Source organism: Pygocentrus nattereri, chromosome 13, assembly GCF_015220715.1.
Source record: "Pygocentrus nattereri isolate fPygNat1 chromosome 13, fPygNat1.pri, whole genome shotgun sequence".
Taxonomy (NCBI): domain Eukaryota; kingdom Metazoa; phylum Chordata; class Actinopteri; order Characiformes; family Serrasalmidae; genus Pygocentrus; species Pygocentrus nattereri.
The window spans coordinates 21,626,502-21,645,072 of NC_051223.1; the positions used below are offsets into that span (position 1 = coordinate 21,626,502).

Here is an 18,571-nt window from a genome sequence, read left to right on the forward strand (position 1 = left end):
AATTTTTCAAATGTGTTACATATCTGTACATCAAATAACCCGCTTGCATTAATGTTTTAAATTAATGCTGCCATATGTGTTCTTCAGAAAACATATAAGAGCAGCTGGGAGGCCCAAAGGGACAAGGGCTTTGAGCTACGTATGGACGCACTATCTATCCTCACTGCCAAAGCCAGAAGGGATCTCGCCAGCGATGTGAGTGACCAAATATAAATGCAGTCAACCTAAAACCTTCAGGCTAAAACTACAGAAATACTCAAAATGATGATATCAAAGAAAAGCCTACATTAGCCTCATAAATCATTCTTAATGTTCATAATGTGTTGATTGTTGTTGATTAATATCAAATGTTTTTTGTTGGTTACTAGGTGAAATACAAGCAGCACTATGAGAAGACAAAGGGTAAGATGATTGGGGTGAAGACTGTGACAGATGATTCACAGATGGCCCACTCAGCTCTGGCCACTAAGCTTCAAAGTGATCGTGATTATAAGAAAGAGTATGAAAATTCTAAGACCAAATACAATGCCTCGCTTGATATGTTGACCATCAGCCAAGCTAAAAAGGCCCAAGACCTGGCCACAGAGACCAACTACAGGACTTTCCTGCATGAGTACACAATTCTGCCAAGTGATATGAAGGTGGAATGGGCCAAGAAAGCCTATGGCCAACAGAGTGATGTAAGAGATTGATTAAATAACCACTTATTCCGGCATGCTTGATATGCAACTTTGTTTGTCAAAGAACACTGAGAATTTCTTTCTTCCTCAGAAAAAGTACCGGTCAGATTTGAACTGGATGAAGGGTGTGGGATGGGAAACTACTGGATCTCTTGACGTGATGCAGGCTAGGAAAGCTAACGATCTCGCCAGTGAGGTACTGATCAACTGTTTCAGCTTCAATGTAGTACCACAGAATGCATGGCCATCTTTTGACTCATATTATATATCTAATAGAGTTTTAAACTGATATAACTTTTCAGAAAACAGTAATTCTTTTCATTTAAAGTGTTATTTAGTTACTTAAGATTTGAGTTAGATGACTGGTTAAATTTAAATGAAATATTAACTATTACCTACCTTAATTTCAGTTCTTAGCATTCAATAAGCAGTTAACCTCAATATTTAAGATGCAATTTACCTGAGAAAAAACATTTTAAACATTTTTAAAGAAAACATATCACGAAAAAACAAAAATGTCTTCTTTTTTTTAAATAGAAGGGTTTAATGTAGTATTGAAACATTGTTAATGTTTCAAAATGTTTATATATGGAACTTCAGCTGGAATAACAGCCTGTTTTGAAAACTGTGTTTTGTAACATCACAAAAACAAACTGCTTTTAAAAGAGGTGCAATACAGGAAAGCCAGTCAGAAGAGAGTTTATTTGCAGAAATGGATCTTAAAGACACAGTAATAACAACAGCATGTTTAAGGGATAAAGAGAGTTTGGAAATGGTCAGGTAAAAAGTAATTATGACTATTTTTGTTGCATAAATCCAGACAAGCTTTATAAGTGAACCTAATGAAAAACTTAAATACAGAAAATTAGGATATAGTTTCTTTAACTGAAATACTTTTTGGAGGACAGTTATGGGAATAACCCATATTTTGTGTTCAGTTTTATGACTAAGGGTGTATTTTGAGGAAAGAAGACGGAGGAACTTTTACTCAATTCAACAGGGCCCTCTTACTCAGCAAATGTCAAATATAGAACCTCTGAAAACTCCAGCCTTTCTACAACAGTCTGATATTTATTCTGACTATTAAAAAGCCATTATGAAGCCAGGCTGTCAGAGTCTAATATAATATACTGAAATGAACTACCAGTGTGTCATAATTGGAGTGTATTAGACCAAACAAAACTCTCATAATGCTTATTACCAGTTCATACTGGAGCATTTGTATTATCACCCTCCTTAACTGCAGCTATTATTACAGTCATTAGATATGCTTTACTCAAAATAAAAACATTTAAATAGAGCTATTAAAATAGAGGGGTACATGCCTGGGTTAATATTTCTAAGGAACATATTTCATCTGTGTGGAATGTCAAGAGTATACAATATAATAAAACAACTAGTTTATACTTAGCTTCTTTGACATATGATCACATCTTGTGCATTATCCAAACCTCTGAATATGAATAATTGTGTATCTTTCTACATTCAGAACAGCCTCCAGTAATGAACTTAGCAAATAAGTCTCTGACGCCTCTACTGTGTGTTCCAGAAAAAGTATCGGCAGAATGTCAGTGCCCTGAAATTCACCAGCGTGGAGGACACACCAGAGATGGTGCAAGCCAAGCTCAGCAATAAGCTGGCACTAGAAGTAAGCAACTTCCACTACTAAATCATTTTAATGAAATGAAAAGAAACATTGCATACACTAGGTGAATCAGCAATATTTTTCCTTGTGGGAATTCTGCGTTCAGTTATTATTGATCATTTTTGTCTTATAAGTTATCTTGTGACATTACAGAGGCTGTACAGAGAGAAAGGGGAGAGTGAGAAGCACAAGTATACACTGACAGGAGATCTTCCAGAGCATATGCAGGCCAAGATAAATGCCATGAACATCAGCGAGGTGAGATTCTAGTTTGGGTTCCATACTGCCTGTTGCAGAAAAGGTTACAGATTAAAAAAGCAACAGATTTGACCAAAAACATACATTACTGTACAGAAGTCAGAGACCACCTTTCAACTATTTAATAAATGTTAAAATGGATATTATGGATAATTTATTTCTGAGGGGATAGGACTACCAAATCTGTCACCATCAGACAAACAGTACTTCGTCTTTAAGAGATAGGAGAAAATTGGGCTGTTCATCCTTCTTCTGTGAGAAGCTCAATGCTAAGCAGCTGTTATTAGGGTTATTTATCCCGAGTGGCATGACCGGCTAAGCATGGGGCCCTATCATCAGGAGATTGTGAGTTTGATCCCTGGTGATGCTACAGCCATCCATGGTCGGGGTCCTAGAGAGCACAATTGGCCTTGCTCTCTCTGGATAGGTAGCATGACCCCCTCTCCCCCATCACCCTCTCTCTCTCTCTTTCGTATGTCATCAGATGGCTAACTCAGTGCCATGCAGCCACGCCCTCATCTCTGGTCCCCAGTCAGCTTCTGAGGGTGGGCTGTATAGGGGCAGCCAGTGATTGTGCTCGGCAGTCTGTTCAGGTTCGCTACACTCGCATGCTGCACTGTCCGACAGGCCCCACTGTGGGAGGTCTTGTCCTTTTACACCACCTCCTGGGTCCCTGATGTATTGTTGGATGCGGGATGGCCCAGCCGTCTCCCACATCTGTTTCCGTGTGTGTGTGTAGGGGGGTCATCACCCATTATGATGTTAGTCAGCTGGTCTTTCCTCTGAGTAAGTTCAGCTGTCCAATGACATTGTGTGAGCGGCAGTTCGAAAAGATGTGGTTTGGTGGTCTCGTAGGAAGCCTGTGTTAGCCTACACCGTCCTAGCATTGATAGTGTCGTGTGATTGGGGGAGGCTTAACTAGCGGGTGGAATTAGAGACGAGAAAATTGGGTAAAAACAAACAAACAAACAAAAAAAAATACATTTTTATAAAAAAAAGGAGCCATTATTGGGAAAAGGACTGACCACAACATCCAGACATCAACATCACTGAATGTGTTGGAAATTACGTGGATTTTTAAAAAAGCAGAAAATACAAACAACTTTGAAGATAAAACTTTGATGGTGGTGAAAAATATCTCTACAGATACAAACTTCTTTGAAACTGAAAGCAAATCTCTGAAAAAAGAATAGAATAGAAACTGTAGTAAAGGCAAAGGGTGAAAACACTAAATATGAAATACTGATTATATATTTACATTTAGTTGTTGAGGCTAAATAAATGAAGGGTGATCTCTGGCTTTTGCACAGCTTTGTATGTGGGTACCTGTATATTGTACCCCATATTCATCTCATTATCTAATTTAAAAAAAATGTATTACACTGTTTTCTTCACAGTCACGGTACAAGGAGTCATGGATGAAGCTCAGAGATGGAGGCTACAAGCTACGTTTGGATGCTATTCCTTTTCAGGCTGCCAAATCCTCTGCAGAGATCCTCAGTGATGTAAGAGTGGTTGCCACATTTTTCACATTACTGAACTGTCTGTGTATTTTATTGTGGTTGATTCTGGAAACAAATGAAAACTAATTGACACCCACAAATGTTTACTTTCAGCAAAAGTACAAAGAGGAGTTTGAGAGGATGAAGGGAAGAATGATTGGTCTGAAAGGATTGGAGGATGATATTAACATTGCCCACTCAGTGCATGCCACTCAGCTACAGAGTGATGTGAGTATGCCCATGGTGTACACTTTATGTATAAATTATTAGCAGGTTAGACTGTTGAACATATAAACAAATAAGACATGAACATAGTGTATGCATTAATTTCAACCATGTTTACTGTTTATCTAGATTAAATATAAGAAGGACTCTACTAAGGTACACTCTCAGTTACACCTTCCAATGGACATGCTGGACGTGGTTCATGCTAAGAAGGCCCAGGCTCTGGTCAGTGATCAGGATTACAGACTGACCCTCCACAATTACACTGCTCTGCCTGATGATTTGAAGGTGCAGGCTGCTAAGAGAGCTTATGAGCTGCAGAGTGAGGTAAGCCTTTATAGCACTATTTATCTATAATACAATCATTCAGTATAATTTATTCACTGTATATAATATGAGAAAGCTTTAAAATCATGCAATTGCTTATTGTATTAAACCGATTTCTCCATTGCAATGTTTAATACATAGTATTTACATAAAATAATTCATTATTGTGCCTGCAGTTTTTCTGAGCAATGCTTTATATATATGTAACAGAAATCATACCGATCTGATCTGAATTACCTGCGTGGGGCAGCCTGGATTGCCACTGGTGCCTTACAAATTGAGGGCTCCAAACATGCAACACAGCTGATCAGCGATGTAAATGTTCAACATTTAATGTCAGATATAACCGTATTAATCTCCACGAATGTAAAGACAAGAGGAAATTTAACCTTTTCTTTTGCTGTTTCCTTCGTTCAACAGAAAAAGTACCGACAGCAGCCTTGCATGTTTAAGCACACTTCTGTTACAGACTCTCCTGACATTGTTCATGCCAAGTTCAGCAACAAGATCACCAATGAGGTGGGACAACTTAAACCTTTTTATCTGCACTGTTTCTGTTCTCTGTTGAAACAGGATGAGAGCTGTTCTGTGTGTTTCACTCTCTTTCCCACAGCGCCTGTACAAAGAGAAAGGAGAGAACTACAGGCATAACTACACAATCACAGCTGAGCGACCCGAAATCACCCAGGCCAAGATCAATGCTGCTAATTTCAGTGATGTAAGCCCTTCATACCAACTTCACTACATTCCTACATGTTAATCCCTGTCCTATAGCTTGATGCTCTAGATTAACCCAGTATGTTATTAAAAAAGGTTTAACTGAAATGTTGTATGAGGCAATTTATCAAGTGAATCTATGGAAGGCCAAAATGAAAAAAATAACCATGGCAGTTTCTGAGGTGCTCCTGTAATCTTTATAGTGACATATAAAAAGCTATCACTCCTTTAGGGTGGATTTTTTGGGGCAGGCTGTTTTGAATGTTTTTTTTTTGTTGTTGTTAGCTGATGAATGCTAATGTTATTGCTAGGTAGCCAAATGTCTTATTGCCACTGCATACCTGTAGTAACTGTCTTCAAATCATCATCAAAAGGAAGAGAATTAATTACTCAAATGACAGAAATGACTATATAAGGAGGCAAAGCTAATGGTAGCAGGGGAGCTACCTGGCTATGTAGATACCTTACCTCAGTTTGTTTCCTTTTTGTTGGCTTGGTTGTATTTTTTAGCTTATAGATCAGTGGCTAGGCTTGCAGTCAGAATTATGCACAACTGGTATTCCCAATGATTGTATGATCTATTTGTGGAATGCATGTGGGGTATTGTAGTGAGAAAACATTAATGAATGAAAGCAATATAAAATCATGAATTTCATTCAAACTGATTAGGCAGATGGATAGAATTCTGTGCTGCAGAATACTACATAGCATAAAAAATAACATATTAAACAGTACCTTTAGGTCAGAATGCCCTTTTAACTGAGTTAAAGTGTACTTTCTTATTCTAGACCAAATACAAAGAGTCTTGGCACACGCTGAGAGCACAAGGCTATAAACTGACTATGCAAGACATCCCCTTCCAGGCAGCTAAAGCATCCACTGGCATTGCCAGTGATGTAAGTAAAACCATGCTAATTTTACTCGTTCTGTAAACATCTACAGGCATAGACAGCAATGTTCTAAAATCTGTAATTCAACCATAGCCTGATTTGACCATCCGGAAATATGACAGAACTAGATTCATTTATGCATGCATGTTTTAAAATTAGACATTTACTTGATGAACAGAACATTATACATTTAGATTACTGTCTAAGTAGCTGTGATATAAAATGTATAAATATATATTGTTATTTTTTTATTGTTTTTCTTTCTTTCTTTTTTTTACTTAACAGCAGCTGCCCATTACATTGTGTTAAAAGAATAGACCGATAGAAATGGTCCAATGACCCAGAATGATTTGACATAAAATGCCATTATCATATGTTGAAAGTTACGTACCTTCATCTGAAAGATAGAGTTTTAGAGACACAGTGTTTTGCCCCAAAAGCAACAACATACAAGACAGATGCTATATCAAAAACTAATTGTGACTTCTTTTATCTCACTGTAATTTAAAAGTCGTTCACTAATAACGTTTTTTTTTTATTATTCATAAATGTGGTCACTAACTTTTTGAACAAATCTTGAACACACTCTGAATCCAATTCTCTCTACAGTACCAGTACAAGCACAACCACTTTCTGGAGAAAGGCAAGCACATTGGTGCACAGAGTATCATGGATGATACTCACCTCCTCCACTGTCTTCAGACAGCACGTCTGCAGAGTGATAAGAATTACCGCAAAGATGCCCTGTCCACCAGTGGCCAGTATCACCTGGGACTGGATCTGGTTAATCTGGTCCATGCTAAGAAAGCACAGGCCCTGGCCAGTGATCAGGACTACAAGACCCACATTCACTCCTACACTGTCCTGCCTGATGACATTAAGGTGCAATGGGCCAAAAAGGCCTACGACCTGCAGAGTCAGGTAAGACAGAAGGAGTTCAGAGGGAAAGATTGAAAGCGTGAAAATTGTGACCTTGAAAAAAGTATGTGTACATCATTTCCACATGAATGAAATAATTACATATAAAATGTCTTTCAGTTCACTTTTGGCAATAATTATGCTGTGGTACATATTTAATTCATGTTAACGCATTTGTTATACGCATTTGAATCAAGTTCATTCAATAATTGACTTTTTGTAGTTTGAAGAGACTGGAAAACCAAAGTCATATTGATAGGAAGGAAAATGTGTTGTGATTGAACGCTATCCCATATAATTCAATATCTTCTTCTCAGAATGTATACAAATCAGATTTGAACTTCATGAAGGGAGTGGCCTGGGACTCAGTAGGAGCTCCTCAGCTGGAGTCTGCAAAGAAAGCTGGAGAGCTCATAAGTGACGTGAGTCTATGCTGGCAGACCTAATACTACAAGCATATGATGATGTCAAGACAATTCATATACTTGTTTATACAGTTTCACATTTCCTTCTGTGAAAATGTCCTGCTTTGCTATTGCAGAAGAAGTATCGTCAGCTACCTGACCAGCTGAAGTTTACCCAGGTTGCTGACTCGCCTGATATCATCCATGCCAAGAACAGCTATATGCAGTGTAGTGAGGTGCGTCTAAAAATAGAATCCTGATATGAAGAAATGACAGAAAAAGTACAATATCATTGTATGTATGAGAATTTTGTTCTGACCTGTCCCTGTTTGTATTTTAGAGGCTGTATAAGTCCGGAGATACTGAATCCATGCATAAATACACCTTACATGCTGATAATCCTGACTTCATCAGAGCCAGGATTAATGCTCAGCAGATCAGTGATGTATGACAGGTTTTTAAACACACTTTATATGTAGGAACTCTGTTAAGAGTATATTTAACTCTGTTAAGCTTATATTCTATCCTGTGTGTTCACCTTATAGAAAGTTTATAAAGCGTCAGGCGACCAGGTAAAGACAGCTGGCTATGACCTGAGACTAGATGCCATTCCCTTCCAGACCGCCAAGGCCTCTAGAGAAATTGCTAGTGATGTGAGTAACATGTCTCCTTGGTCCCTTTTAAAATATCAACACACAGAACAGATGGAATTTAGATTGAACCGAGGTTTCCTACTGTTCTTCAGTTCCTCTATAAGGAGGCCTTTGTGAAGCAGAAGGGCCAGCAGGTTGGTCTGCTCAGCGTAGAGGATGACCCGAGGATGAGGCACTCTCTGGCAGTAGGAAAGCTGCAAAGCGACAATGAGTACAAGAAACAGTTCCAGGAGACCCGCTCTCAGTTTAAGATCCATGGAGACCAGCCAGAGTTTCTGCATGCCAGAAAGAGCCAGGCTCAGGCCAGTGACCTCAGCTACCGCCAGCGTCTCCACAACTACACATGTGACCCAGAACAACTCAATGTCAAGCATGCTAAACAGGCCTACAAGCTGCAGAGTGATGTAAGGGAGACATTTTCAATGACTTACAGTGTAAATTTTTCTATTCATCATATGTTGGATATTGGAGGCTTATTGTTCAGTTTATTATTCAAGACTTATTACTCAGGCCTTATTACTATCCTTATTATCCTCATACCTTATTACTTACTACTAGTTAAGTGGTTGTGTGAGAAATTGACGTCTAGGCCCATATACTGGAAATCCCACAGATACTTTTTGTATTAACCGAACTTGGAATAACAATGCAGAAAGTAGATTTGACATTATTCTTGCTGGCGAACCCATTCTGTTATTGTGAAGAATCTTGATAGTTCTTGATGTGGGATATCGATATGAGATCAACATGGGTCTTGAATATGAATGTCTGGTTGCAGGTAAAATATAAGTCAGACTTGAACTGGATAAAGGGGGTTGGTTGGACCCCACCAGGCTCTCATAAGGTAGAGATGGCCAGGAGGGCAGCGGAGCTTGGACTGGCAGAAGGAGTGGGCACTGATGAAGCCATCGCCAAGTACCAGCAACTGATGGTGAGAAGAGCAACTGCTTATAATAACTTATAAACTGCAACTAGAATTTGAAGTGAATGTATGCAAGAATCAATGAAAAAGTCAGAAATGCAATTTTTAGTCTGAAATGCGTTATTGTCAAACTTATTCCTTCTTTCCTCTCTTCTCTCAGATGCTCCAGCATGAGCAGCAGTTGCTGGAGCAGCAGCAGCAGGACTCTTCAGAGGAGGTCGAGACAAGAGAGCATGTCCAGCAGTCTGTGGTCAATCCAGATGCCATGGAGATCCTCCATGTAAAACGGAAGAAGACCATCCACACTACTTTCAAACAAGCAAAGACTGCTAAGTCCATGACATCGCAGTCTATAACATCTCACTCTTCTACAAACCAGTCCACAGTGAGCGAGCATCATGAAAACAGATCAATTACAGACAGGTCAACTGAAAATAAGTCTATAACAATGTAAGCTAAACCTAGTTTTCTAAACTTATATAAGCTTGGCATGTAGAGCCTGGTGTTCTTTACCAATATTTAGTGAGAACAAAGAATGAACTCTGTATGTGAAAATGATGGAGAAAAGAGAAAAGAATGAAAATGCTTAGTTTGTAAGTGACATTTATGGTTATATGAGGAAGATATCAATTATGAATAGAAAAGGAAGTGTGTATCATGCATGTGAAAAAGGGTAGACTTATTTATTGTTCCTGTAGTGAAGAGACAAGTGCCGTTCTTTTTATTCATGAACAAATGAAGGCTATCACTTTATTTAAGGAAAAACTATTTTGAAAAACCAAGAAAACTTTATTTAACAGTCTCAGATTGTAATAATGAAAATCAAATGTATGACTGCTTTGTGGAGTCACAGGTGGACAGTTAAGTTCTTAGACTGCTGTAGGCAGAAGAGTTATAATTAATTAAGATTTATTTGATATACATATATAGATATAGGTATATTTGCCTGACAGGTTCAGCTTTGTGAGTATGCCATTAGAAAACAGCTCAAAGATGTAAGACTATGATATCCAAAAGTAAAGGTTTTGAAGCTGCACGGTCACTCATGTCTCATGTAACTAATACTGTTTCAGTTTGTCACAGATATGTTTATACTATCTTCCTGTAACTCCATTTTACTAGGAGTGCATATTTTCTTTGATCCAATCGAGGTAGTGGGTGACACGAGCGTAAATGCCAGGTCTATTCTTCTTGCCACAAGCGTCACCCCAGCTCACCACTCCATAGACATAATGCAAGCCGTTCTGCTTACAGACCAGAGGACCCCCAGAGTCTCCCTATAAAGAGAAAGAGCCAGTAAAATGACTACTGAGACAAATACATATGCCTATGTTTAACACATGCACACTTTAAAATGATACTTCTAATAAAATGCGCAGTTCTTCTCTAACCCAAATGTAGTAGCTCAGCCAAGACATGCTTGGTGTTCGAAGCTTCTTTAATTTTACACAAAGCTACAGACAAAATTCAGTATTCCAGGTGGGAATATGGCCAAAAGCTTGAGGACACTTGACCATGAGCCTGTTGGACATCCCATTCCAAAACCATGGGTATTAATGAGGAGTACCCCTTCTGATCTTTTTTTTTTTCTTTTTATAACAGTGTATTGTACAGCATCAGATATCACACATGCAAGTCTATAAGTCTTCCTATAAACTTGATGTGATTTGAGGTAAGTGCATGATGGTTAAGCTTTGTGGAGCAGTGCTTGGTGCTGTGTAGGCTTCTATTACTTGTTAGCTACACTAGCTTTGCAGCTTTAGTACAACCCAAAGAAGTAAATTTCAGAAAACAAACATGTCTTGGCTGATCACGTTCATGTAGAGTAAGGATAGGGGAAAGTATAAAGCTGACTGCTTGCTAAACTATCACTGTAGCTAGTAGATTAAATCAGTATTCCAATCCTTTTTTAGTCATTCATTGTGGTAATAGGCACACACCTGGCAGGAGTCCACTCCTCCTTTCATGTGTCCTGCACAGAACATGCCATCATCCAGCATGTTCCCATAGACATTAGGAGCCATGCAACGTTTCTGGGAAATCAGGAGAACATTTGCATCCAACAGCTGACTGGAACCTTCTTCATCTGCAAGAACAAAGAATGTATACATCATAGGTATGTCAGACGTATATAATAGCTAACAGACACCAAATAATAAAAAAGCAGCAGGACATGGCCACACCGTGCTCTGTGACTCCATAGCCTGAAATCATGCACTCCGTCCCATCAGGGATTGGACCAGTGGGCAGACAGGCAGCCTTAACGAACCTGGTCTCAATGGCACACTGTCCATCTACTGCCTTCAGTTTGAGTAGGGCTGAGATTGGATAAAACAATAAGTCAAACCGGTCTATGCATAAAATGCAGAAGCTAGGTGTGTCTATGTTCATGTTTTGTGTTTTATAATACTATATGAATATACTTTTTACATTTATGTGGAAAGTATGTACACATTTGAATCAAGTCATTTCAATTCATCTCTTTTCACACTGGATAGTTCAGTAGAGAGTGTGTTAGCGGATGACCTATGTCATTGTAGAGGGCATCAGGAGTCTCTGTGTAGTTCTCGTGAATGATGTAACTGTCCACCTCCACTGTCTGGTCTGCAGCCTCATGTTTCTCCAAGTTCACTCCACCCAGAACAACTTGCATCTCATTTATCCTTTGACTGTTAAGTGAATATACACAGGTAACAAACATCATAATTCAGCATTGCAAAAGTTTCCGATTGACTGAGCCATTATTAACACAACAATATGGTGGCCAAGCAGCATAATCGTCAATGTTTATTCCATTAACAGCACGTGGTGTTTAATAAGTTTATGCAGTTTGTAATTTCAAGAAAAAATAATTATTTTACTTTATCAAGTGGATATTTTGAAAAATTATTCATTATTTTCAAGATATTAAGTACATTTTTCTCCTTGGCCTGACAGGAATGGACTATCATACACTGTAAAACAAAACCATAAAATTTACAGTAATCAGCAGAGTTGCCAGAAAAGTGCTGTATATTTATGGTAAATAACTATGGAGCTTATTTACAGTACAGTAAAATAAAAAAGCACTATAAAATATTTACAGTGATAACCTATTTTATAGTATTTTACTGTATATTTGCTTTACAATCATTTACTGTGAATTTACAGTACATTACTGGCAACTTGGCAGCTAGTAAAATACTGTAAATTGCATTGTGTTGTATCTTATTGTAAACCGGTGCACTGCTCTAAATGCTCAATGTAATCGAAAAATGTGCATAATTTTACATCATTTTTACAGTGAACCTTTGCCTCCATATAAATCAAATGACTAAAAAAAACCCACAACACTCAAGCAATCACTTTTTTAGCAACAGTCTCAAAGAACTACTTCCTTTGTCAAATGAAAAAAGAAATTCTCAAAACTTCTTAAAATAAGCCTGCAATAAAGTTTGCTAAGCAGTGATTTACTAATTTACTACCTCAAATCAAATTAGTTAGAACAGACAGTTCCTAAGCAGTAAACTATGGATTCCCATTATTAAATTAAATTATTTTTTAAGCACTGGTACATTTTATCATTATCATTAAATACTCTGCTGCACACACAGCCTATCAAGGCTTACTGTTTTATTGCATTTATTCAAAATGCAAAGAATGAAGAATTATGAATTAATTTCTGCACATCATACTTAATGCATTCTAGGACGTTCTATACCAAACCAGTGTTTTATTGTTAACTATAATGTCTATTTTTAGTTGACGCAATATCACTACAAGTACTGTGTAGCAACACTGCCCCCCAGAGGCCACACTTACATGCAGTGAGCAGCAGTGAGAACCCAGCAGGAGTCAATGAGGATTCCCCCACAAATGTGACGAAAGGATTCAGAAGTGCGTTTGCGGCGAACCTGCAAAGAGACTTGCCAGGGATGAGCTCCAGGCAGAGCTTTCCTTCCGCCAAAGATCCTACTCAGAGCCCTGGCAGGCTGGGTCATCCCACACACAGAGAAGTCCTTCTTTGGAGGGGCCATGGTGACCACTTCAGTAAGTTCAGTAGGTGGCTCTTCAGTGGTTGTTGGTTCAGTTGTTGAAGCTTTTAGTACAGTTTAGTAGAAACTGTTGTTAAAATAAGGCAAAGCATCTGTGAAGTAGGAGAGTCAGGTGAGATCAAAGGAAAGAGGTAAAGAGTGGGTGTGGGGTACCTGGTTCAGGGCAGCGTTGAACAGCACAGTCGTCCCACCGCAGTTTGCCTTGATATCGGACGAAGCACCAGGGCTGGCTCTCCCCATCTGGGTTCCTGAATGAAGGAAAATTCAGAATGTACACCAGAATGTACACAGTCTAATTTGACCAATTTCTGGGAACGTACCATTAATACTGAAATATATATAAATTTTGGAGCAACACGTGTTGCCTTTAATGACATCTTTTTCAGGGATGTCCATTCTTATTTCATCATCAAGCAACATTCAGCACAAATTACAAGAGCATGGCTGCATAGGCAGCCCCCATTTATGCAGCTGAAGACTTGCATAATGGAAGAATGGCAAATTCCTCTTTTACATCTGGATTGATCAGTGTCTTCAGTCCCCAAATGATTTTTTTAAATTCTGTTAAAAGGAAAGGTGATGTACAGCGGTGATTAACAGGCTCCTGTTGCGACTTATTTGGAGCATGTTACAGGCATCAAATATGGAATCAGTACATATTTCCAAAGTTTATAAGGTAAACATTAATTATAATGTTGTTGCACTGTTTTCGATTTAAACTGACTCTTGTAGGACTGGCAGTCTAGTTGAGAGAATTTGATTAAATTTCAGTTAACGTAGAAAGTTACTTTGGCAAAAAGTAGAGTTTTCTTAAAAATGCAAACACATAATGTTTACTCCTTTTATAAATTGACCGCAGCCTAACTTTTATAACCATGCCACATGCATACACTTCTGACCTGCAGTAGTTATGCTGTCCAGTTCCATCGTCTTCATCAAATTCACTGTATGGTAGGAGGTGAGAGTTCCAGGGCAAACACTCCAGTTTACTCACCGTTTCACTTACAAAGCCTCTGTATGATTCTCCATCTCCCTCATAACAGTCATCAGGACCTGAGGCAACACACATTCATCAATAGCACATAAGAAATAAAGGTATGAAGAAAGAAAAGGAGACTCAAATTTATTACTCAAAATCAAATTATTGTGCCAGTTGCAGTTGTAGTGGACTGATTACGCCAGAAGGCCACGTTACCAACTTGGCAGAACTTTCCGGTGTAGCCATCAGGACACGCACAGCGGAAGGTTTTACGCCCCTTTACACACCTTGCTCCATTTAAACAGGGGCTGGGCCTACAGGGTGAAGCTAAACAAGAAAAATACACTTAAACATGCAACACTGTGCATAATAAACATGCAACACTGTGCATAATATTTTCTTTTCTAAAATTAATATTTACTGAAAATGATACTAAAATCTGTTCTGTAAGTGAAAGAATGACACACTGCAGAACCGCTTTAATGAAAGAGTACTGTTGAGAAAGACGGGCTACACTCACATCTTTTGCACCTGGGAGGCCTGTAGGGGGCTGTGCACTTGCACTCATAAAAGGGCTTTTCTGGAATGCGGACACACTCGCCATGACCACAGTTAACATTCTTACACACATCCTCAACTGAAAAACAAGAGAACGAGAGAAAAGCTAACTACTGGAGCACTTACCACTTGGTTTTCAATGAGTAGAAATAGAATTCATGCATTGGCTTCTAACCGTCTTGACACTTTTTGCCCTTGAAGGGCCGAGGGCAGGTGCATTTGAAATGACCATCAGTTCCAACCTCACATGTTCCACTGTTCAAACAGGGGTTTGGGTCACATACATCTACAGGAGAGAGAGGAAGAACAGAGCAGATCCTGGGAATTCTTTTTAAGCATATTTGACATAATTTTTTGTATGAAATCAAATATATGACAGACTTGTTACACAAAAAGCTAAACTGTTGTAATGTAAGGGACGGCTTTTCAGAACAGCACACAGCTAACATAGAGAGAAAATCCAGAAAAACGTGTAACTGGTAACTTATTAAACGTTTCATATACTCAGCTAAATGAAAAACCTTTTTTGTAGTAACACTGATACTTATTTAGCTAAAAGCATTGAGTTTTCTTTAGCTCATCATTATGAAAGGTGCCACTGCACTATTATTTAAGAGTTGGTTAGCTTGGTCTCACTCTCTGTAGTATATTCCAGGCATAACATATGGATAAGCAGGATAAGTTAGTAACAGATGAAAGCTGAACGTCTCAATGCCAGAAATTATTCCCAAACTCATATTGTGCACTTGTGCCAACCTGCCTGAACAAGGGGTTTGTTAGCAGATATTATTGGGATGGTTGGCATAAAGTTAAAAGGCTGGTTAAAAAAATAAAGCAAGAAATAGAAACTAGAAAAGTGCATTTCCTAAAGAAAATGCAGAGTGATTGCACAACTTTAGCAATTCGAGAACAATTGTTAGGGTGTTGCCAAACAGATACTTTGGTATTTTTTGTAGTTGCTAAGGTGTTGCAGGGTTGTTGCTGTAGTATTCTAGCTGGTTGCTAAGGTGTTGCTAGGTAGTTGCTATGTTATCCCAGGTGGTTTCTAGGGTGTTGCCATGGTATTCCTGATGGTTGCAAGGGTATGAAAAGCAAATTACTAGGGTGTCCTAGGTGATCGCTAGTGGGTTGCTAAGTGGTTGCTGTGATATCCTACGTGGTTAATGGAGTGTTACTAATGGACGTCTATCGTTGTAACATTGTAAGCTGGGTGCACAAATGTTTGCACCCCATTCAGTCCTATGAGAAAAAAAATCTTTAATTAGCAATAATTGTATGAAAAACCATACATCCAATCAAAAAGCTGTATACAAGCACACCATTCCAATCCATACCAAACATTCTGGATTTGAAACAATGTTGAAATCTCAAAAACTGAGGGACAAGTTAGGGAACAAAAAATATAAACCAAATAGAAAAAGAAGAAAATAATGATGCGTAATAAAAGTCTTGTGAATTGCTTTGCAATGCGCAATTGCTAATAATCAAAGTTTTTCATTTAAAACACAAACTGCAAGTATAAAAATTAACCTCTTATAATACCAAGCTTATGAAGGTAAAAGGGGTTCCAACCTTTCACTAGCAAGTTGTACCTAATAAAGTGGCCAGTGAGTGTAAAAAAAAAAAAATATACACACACACACACACACACACACTTTCTCAGCCGCTTCTCCCTCAGGGTCGCTGGGGGGTGCTGGAGCCTATCCCAGCAGTCATCGGGCCGAAGGCAGGATACACCCTGGACAGGTCACCAGTCCATCGCAGGGCAGACAGACAGACATACACAATTACACACACACTCACATCAACCTGCTCAATCGACCTGACTGCATGTCTTTGGACTGTGGTAGGAAACCGCAGTACCTGGAGGAAACCCACTCAGACACAGGGAGAACATGCAAACTGCACACAGAGAGGATATATATATATATTTCTGTGCTGCATGTCTGTTACCTTCCTCATCAAAGAGGTCATACAGCCAGTCATCGTTGCTGTTGACAGCCGCGGCAGTTTCTGTTGGTTCCTCGGTGTACTCATAGAAGTACTCATTGATTGCTGTTAAGAAAGAGATAAATAGGCTTATAATTTGTGGCAAGACCTAATCAAGCTTTACTAAATGATGTAAAATTGTGTTGTTAAAATGATGCAGGTCGTTGCTTTCAGGTTAAATGACTGCTGGCTTCTTTTTTAACTTTCTTTTTTAGCAATCTGAGAGTGCACCATGAAAGCTTGTGTGGTCCACTCATCAGTGGACGATTAGTTGTGGTTCCACTTGCATATTATCGAACCAATTAACTGACATAGATCTCTGATTTATAGCTTTTCCATTTCTATGATTGCTACTCTTAACCTGAAATCTTGTCAATGCAAATGAGTTTTATGACACCAACTGCATTTTCCATATGAATATGTATTTATTTATGGCTACATTAATATTAAATTGGATGTATCCTTAACAGACGTCTTCTTAATACAGTGTTTTAATACGTGTTCTCCTTTTAATTTAGTTTTTTAAACAAATCATTGTGTATGCCCACAAAACAAGTAAAATAATGTGTGTACATTTGAAGTGAATCTATGCACTGAAAGTATATTAAATAAGAAAAAGAAAAGTGTCAGAATGCTTGCTTCCCCTTATTACTTTAGCTTCAAAGACTATGAAACTCACCCTCAGCTATACCACTCACAACATCCCACCAAAGTTCCTGAAACAGTAAACACACTTCCAGTTACACATCACTACAATGCAAACAATACTAATCACAGTCTGCAGTCCTGAGTACATAAAGATTTGAAGTCGGCCTGAAGAAAAATCAACAGGCTCACCCAAGCGTCACCACAGAAATTAATATATCTATATGGAGTCCTGCACTACAACTCAGAGAGCAGTGAGGGGTGTCATAACTACATGACCAAGGAAAGAACATGAAGCATTTCAGCCTATAACTCCAAAGGTTGAACATGCTGTTTATTGGCAGTCGTGGTCCAGTGTAGTCACTGATCCAGCCAATTTGCAGAATACAGTGTCTTGTGGAAATCAACTGAAGAACACAGTGGAAAAGTCACTGAGCAATTCTGTTCAAAAACCTGAAATTTTGACAACTTTAATGATTACTTCAGTATTTCATGTAACTGACTAAACAGTGGAAAAGCTGTTACATACCTCAGCTGCTCCTGCAGGTTGGCAGAAGCTTTGCAGGCCTAGCAGTAGCAGCAGCAGAGAGAGCATATTGTTGTGAATACTCTACACTAGCTGTTCAGGAAAGAGTGCTCCACAGCACTGAGGAAATGATGTCCAAAGTCATTTCTTGGACATTCACTCTGTATCTCTTTTCTCTCTGGTTGGTAATCATTAGCCTACAGCATTGATTCTACTTTCTGTCCAACCATGTGCCCCAGCGCACATCACACACCCTCTGTCTTGGCCTGAGCTAATGCTAAGACATGTTTAATCTCATTCATGAATGCAAATGTAATTGTATGACATTGTATGTCAGTTCTTGAATAAATTCTCCCACACTAATTTGACCCTTGCAGTGCTATTAACATTTGATATGATCTTAAAGGGTCTGTGAGCTCTGTCCTGTTTTACTCATCTGTCCACTAGGTCAATGGCTATGTTTGCATGCTACAATGTTTACTTTGGATTAGGCCCCTTAACTCATCTTTACTGATGCATTAAACATTGGAAGATTATACAATCCTACTAGCCCTCATGCAGGGGCCTATGCTGTAAGAGCACTGGTTAGCAGTACAAGCTGGAAGTTGTTAACAGAGATGTTCTAAAGTAGAAAACAGGTCATCAGTTGGAAAATAAATGGGAAAGATTGTAATGCTCAACACGGTGTTTGTTTACAAG

The 18,571-nt window shown here is 38.7% G+C and overlaps 2 protein-coding genes across 2 annotated transcripts in view; one reads left to right on the forward strand and one right to left on the reverse strand.

Moving 5' to 3' along the window:
- The window catches only part of LOC108426493 (nebulin-related anchoring protein), a 24,540-nt gene extending 14,363 nt beyond the window's left edge, over positions 1-10,177 (forward strand). The window contains exons 24-43 of the mRNA XM_017696025.2: positions 88-195; positions 369-680; positions 772-876; positions 2,230-2,328; positions 2,479-2,583; positions 3,981-4,088; positions 4,200-4,313; positions 4,440-4,637; positions 4,848-4,952; positions 5,058-5,156; positions 5,251-5,355; positions 6,143-6,250; positions 6,854-7,165; positions 7,480-7,584; positions 7,704-7,802; positions 7,907-8,011; positions 8,112-8,219; positions 8,312-8,623; positions 8,998-9,150; positions 9,302-10,177. Of these exons, the coding sequence (XP_017551514.1) occupies positions 88-195; positions 369-680; positions 772-876; positions 2,230-2,328; positions 2,479-2,583; positions 3,981-4,088; positions 4,200-4,313; positions 4,440-4,637; positions 4,848-4,952; positions 5,058-5,156; positions 5,251-5,355; positions 6,143-6,250; positions 6,854-7,165; positions 7,480-7,584; positions 7,704-7,802; positions 7,907-8,011; positions 8,112-8,219; positions 8,312-8,623; positions 8,998-9,150; positions 9,302-9,595 (3,054 nt within the window). The 3' untranslated portion in view covers positions 9,596-10,177. The remainder of the gene's footprint in view (positions 1-87; positions 196-368; positions 681-771; positions 877-2,229; positions 2,329-2,478; positions 2,584-3,980; positions 4,089-4,199; positions 4,314-4,439; positions 4,638-4,847; positions 4,953-5,057; positions 5,157-5,250; positions 5,356-6,142; positions 6,251-6,853; positions 7,166-7,479; positions 7,585-7,703; positions 7,803-7,906; positions 8,012-8,111; positions 8,220-8,311; positions 8,624-8,997; positions 9,151-9,301) is intronic.
- Positions 10,034-18,021, reverse strand: LOC108426494 (hyaluronan-binding protein 2-like). Its single transcript, XM_017696026.2, has 13 exons — positions 17,876-18,021; positions 17,381-17,417; positions 16,666-16,767; positions 14,888-14,998; positions 14,675-14,791; positions 14,371-14,481; positions 14,075-14,228; positions 13,329-13,423; positions 12,943-13,219; positions 11,668-11,810; positions 11,325-11,459; positions 11,082-11,227; positions 10,034-10,418 (listed from the first exon to the last, which is right to left on the reverse strand). Exons 1-13 carry the CDS (start codon positions 17,939-17,941, stop codon positions 10,260-10,262), a joined length of 1,653 nt encoding a protein of 550 aa, XP_017551515.1. The 5' UTR covers positions 17,942-18,021; the 3' UTR covers positions 10,034-10,259.
- Between the last annotated feature and the right edge of the window lie 550 nt (positions 18,022-18,571).

What these genes read in the sequence shown, in the direction of transcription:
- LOC108426494 (XM_017696026.2), bottom strand. Translation starts at nt 17,941, where the DNA reads ATGCTCTCTCTGCTGCTGCTACTGCTAGGCCTGCAAAGCTTCTGCCAA. An exon ending in AACCTGCAGGAGCAGCTGAG is followed by an intron (nt 17,418 to 17,875) that starts GTATGTAACAGC and finishes TTACTGTTTCAG; the next exon opens with GAACTTTGGTGGGATGTTGT. An exon ending in CTCACTGCTGCTCACTGCAT is followed by an intron (nt 11,811 to 12,942) that starts GTAAGTGTGGCC and finishes TTCACTTAACAG; the next exon opens with TCAAAGGATAAATGAGATGC.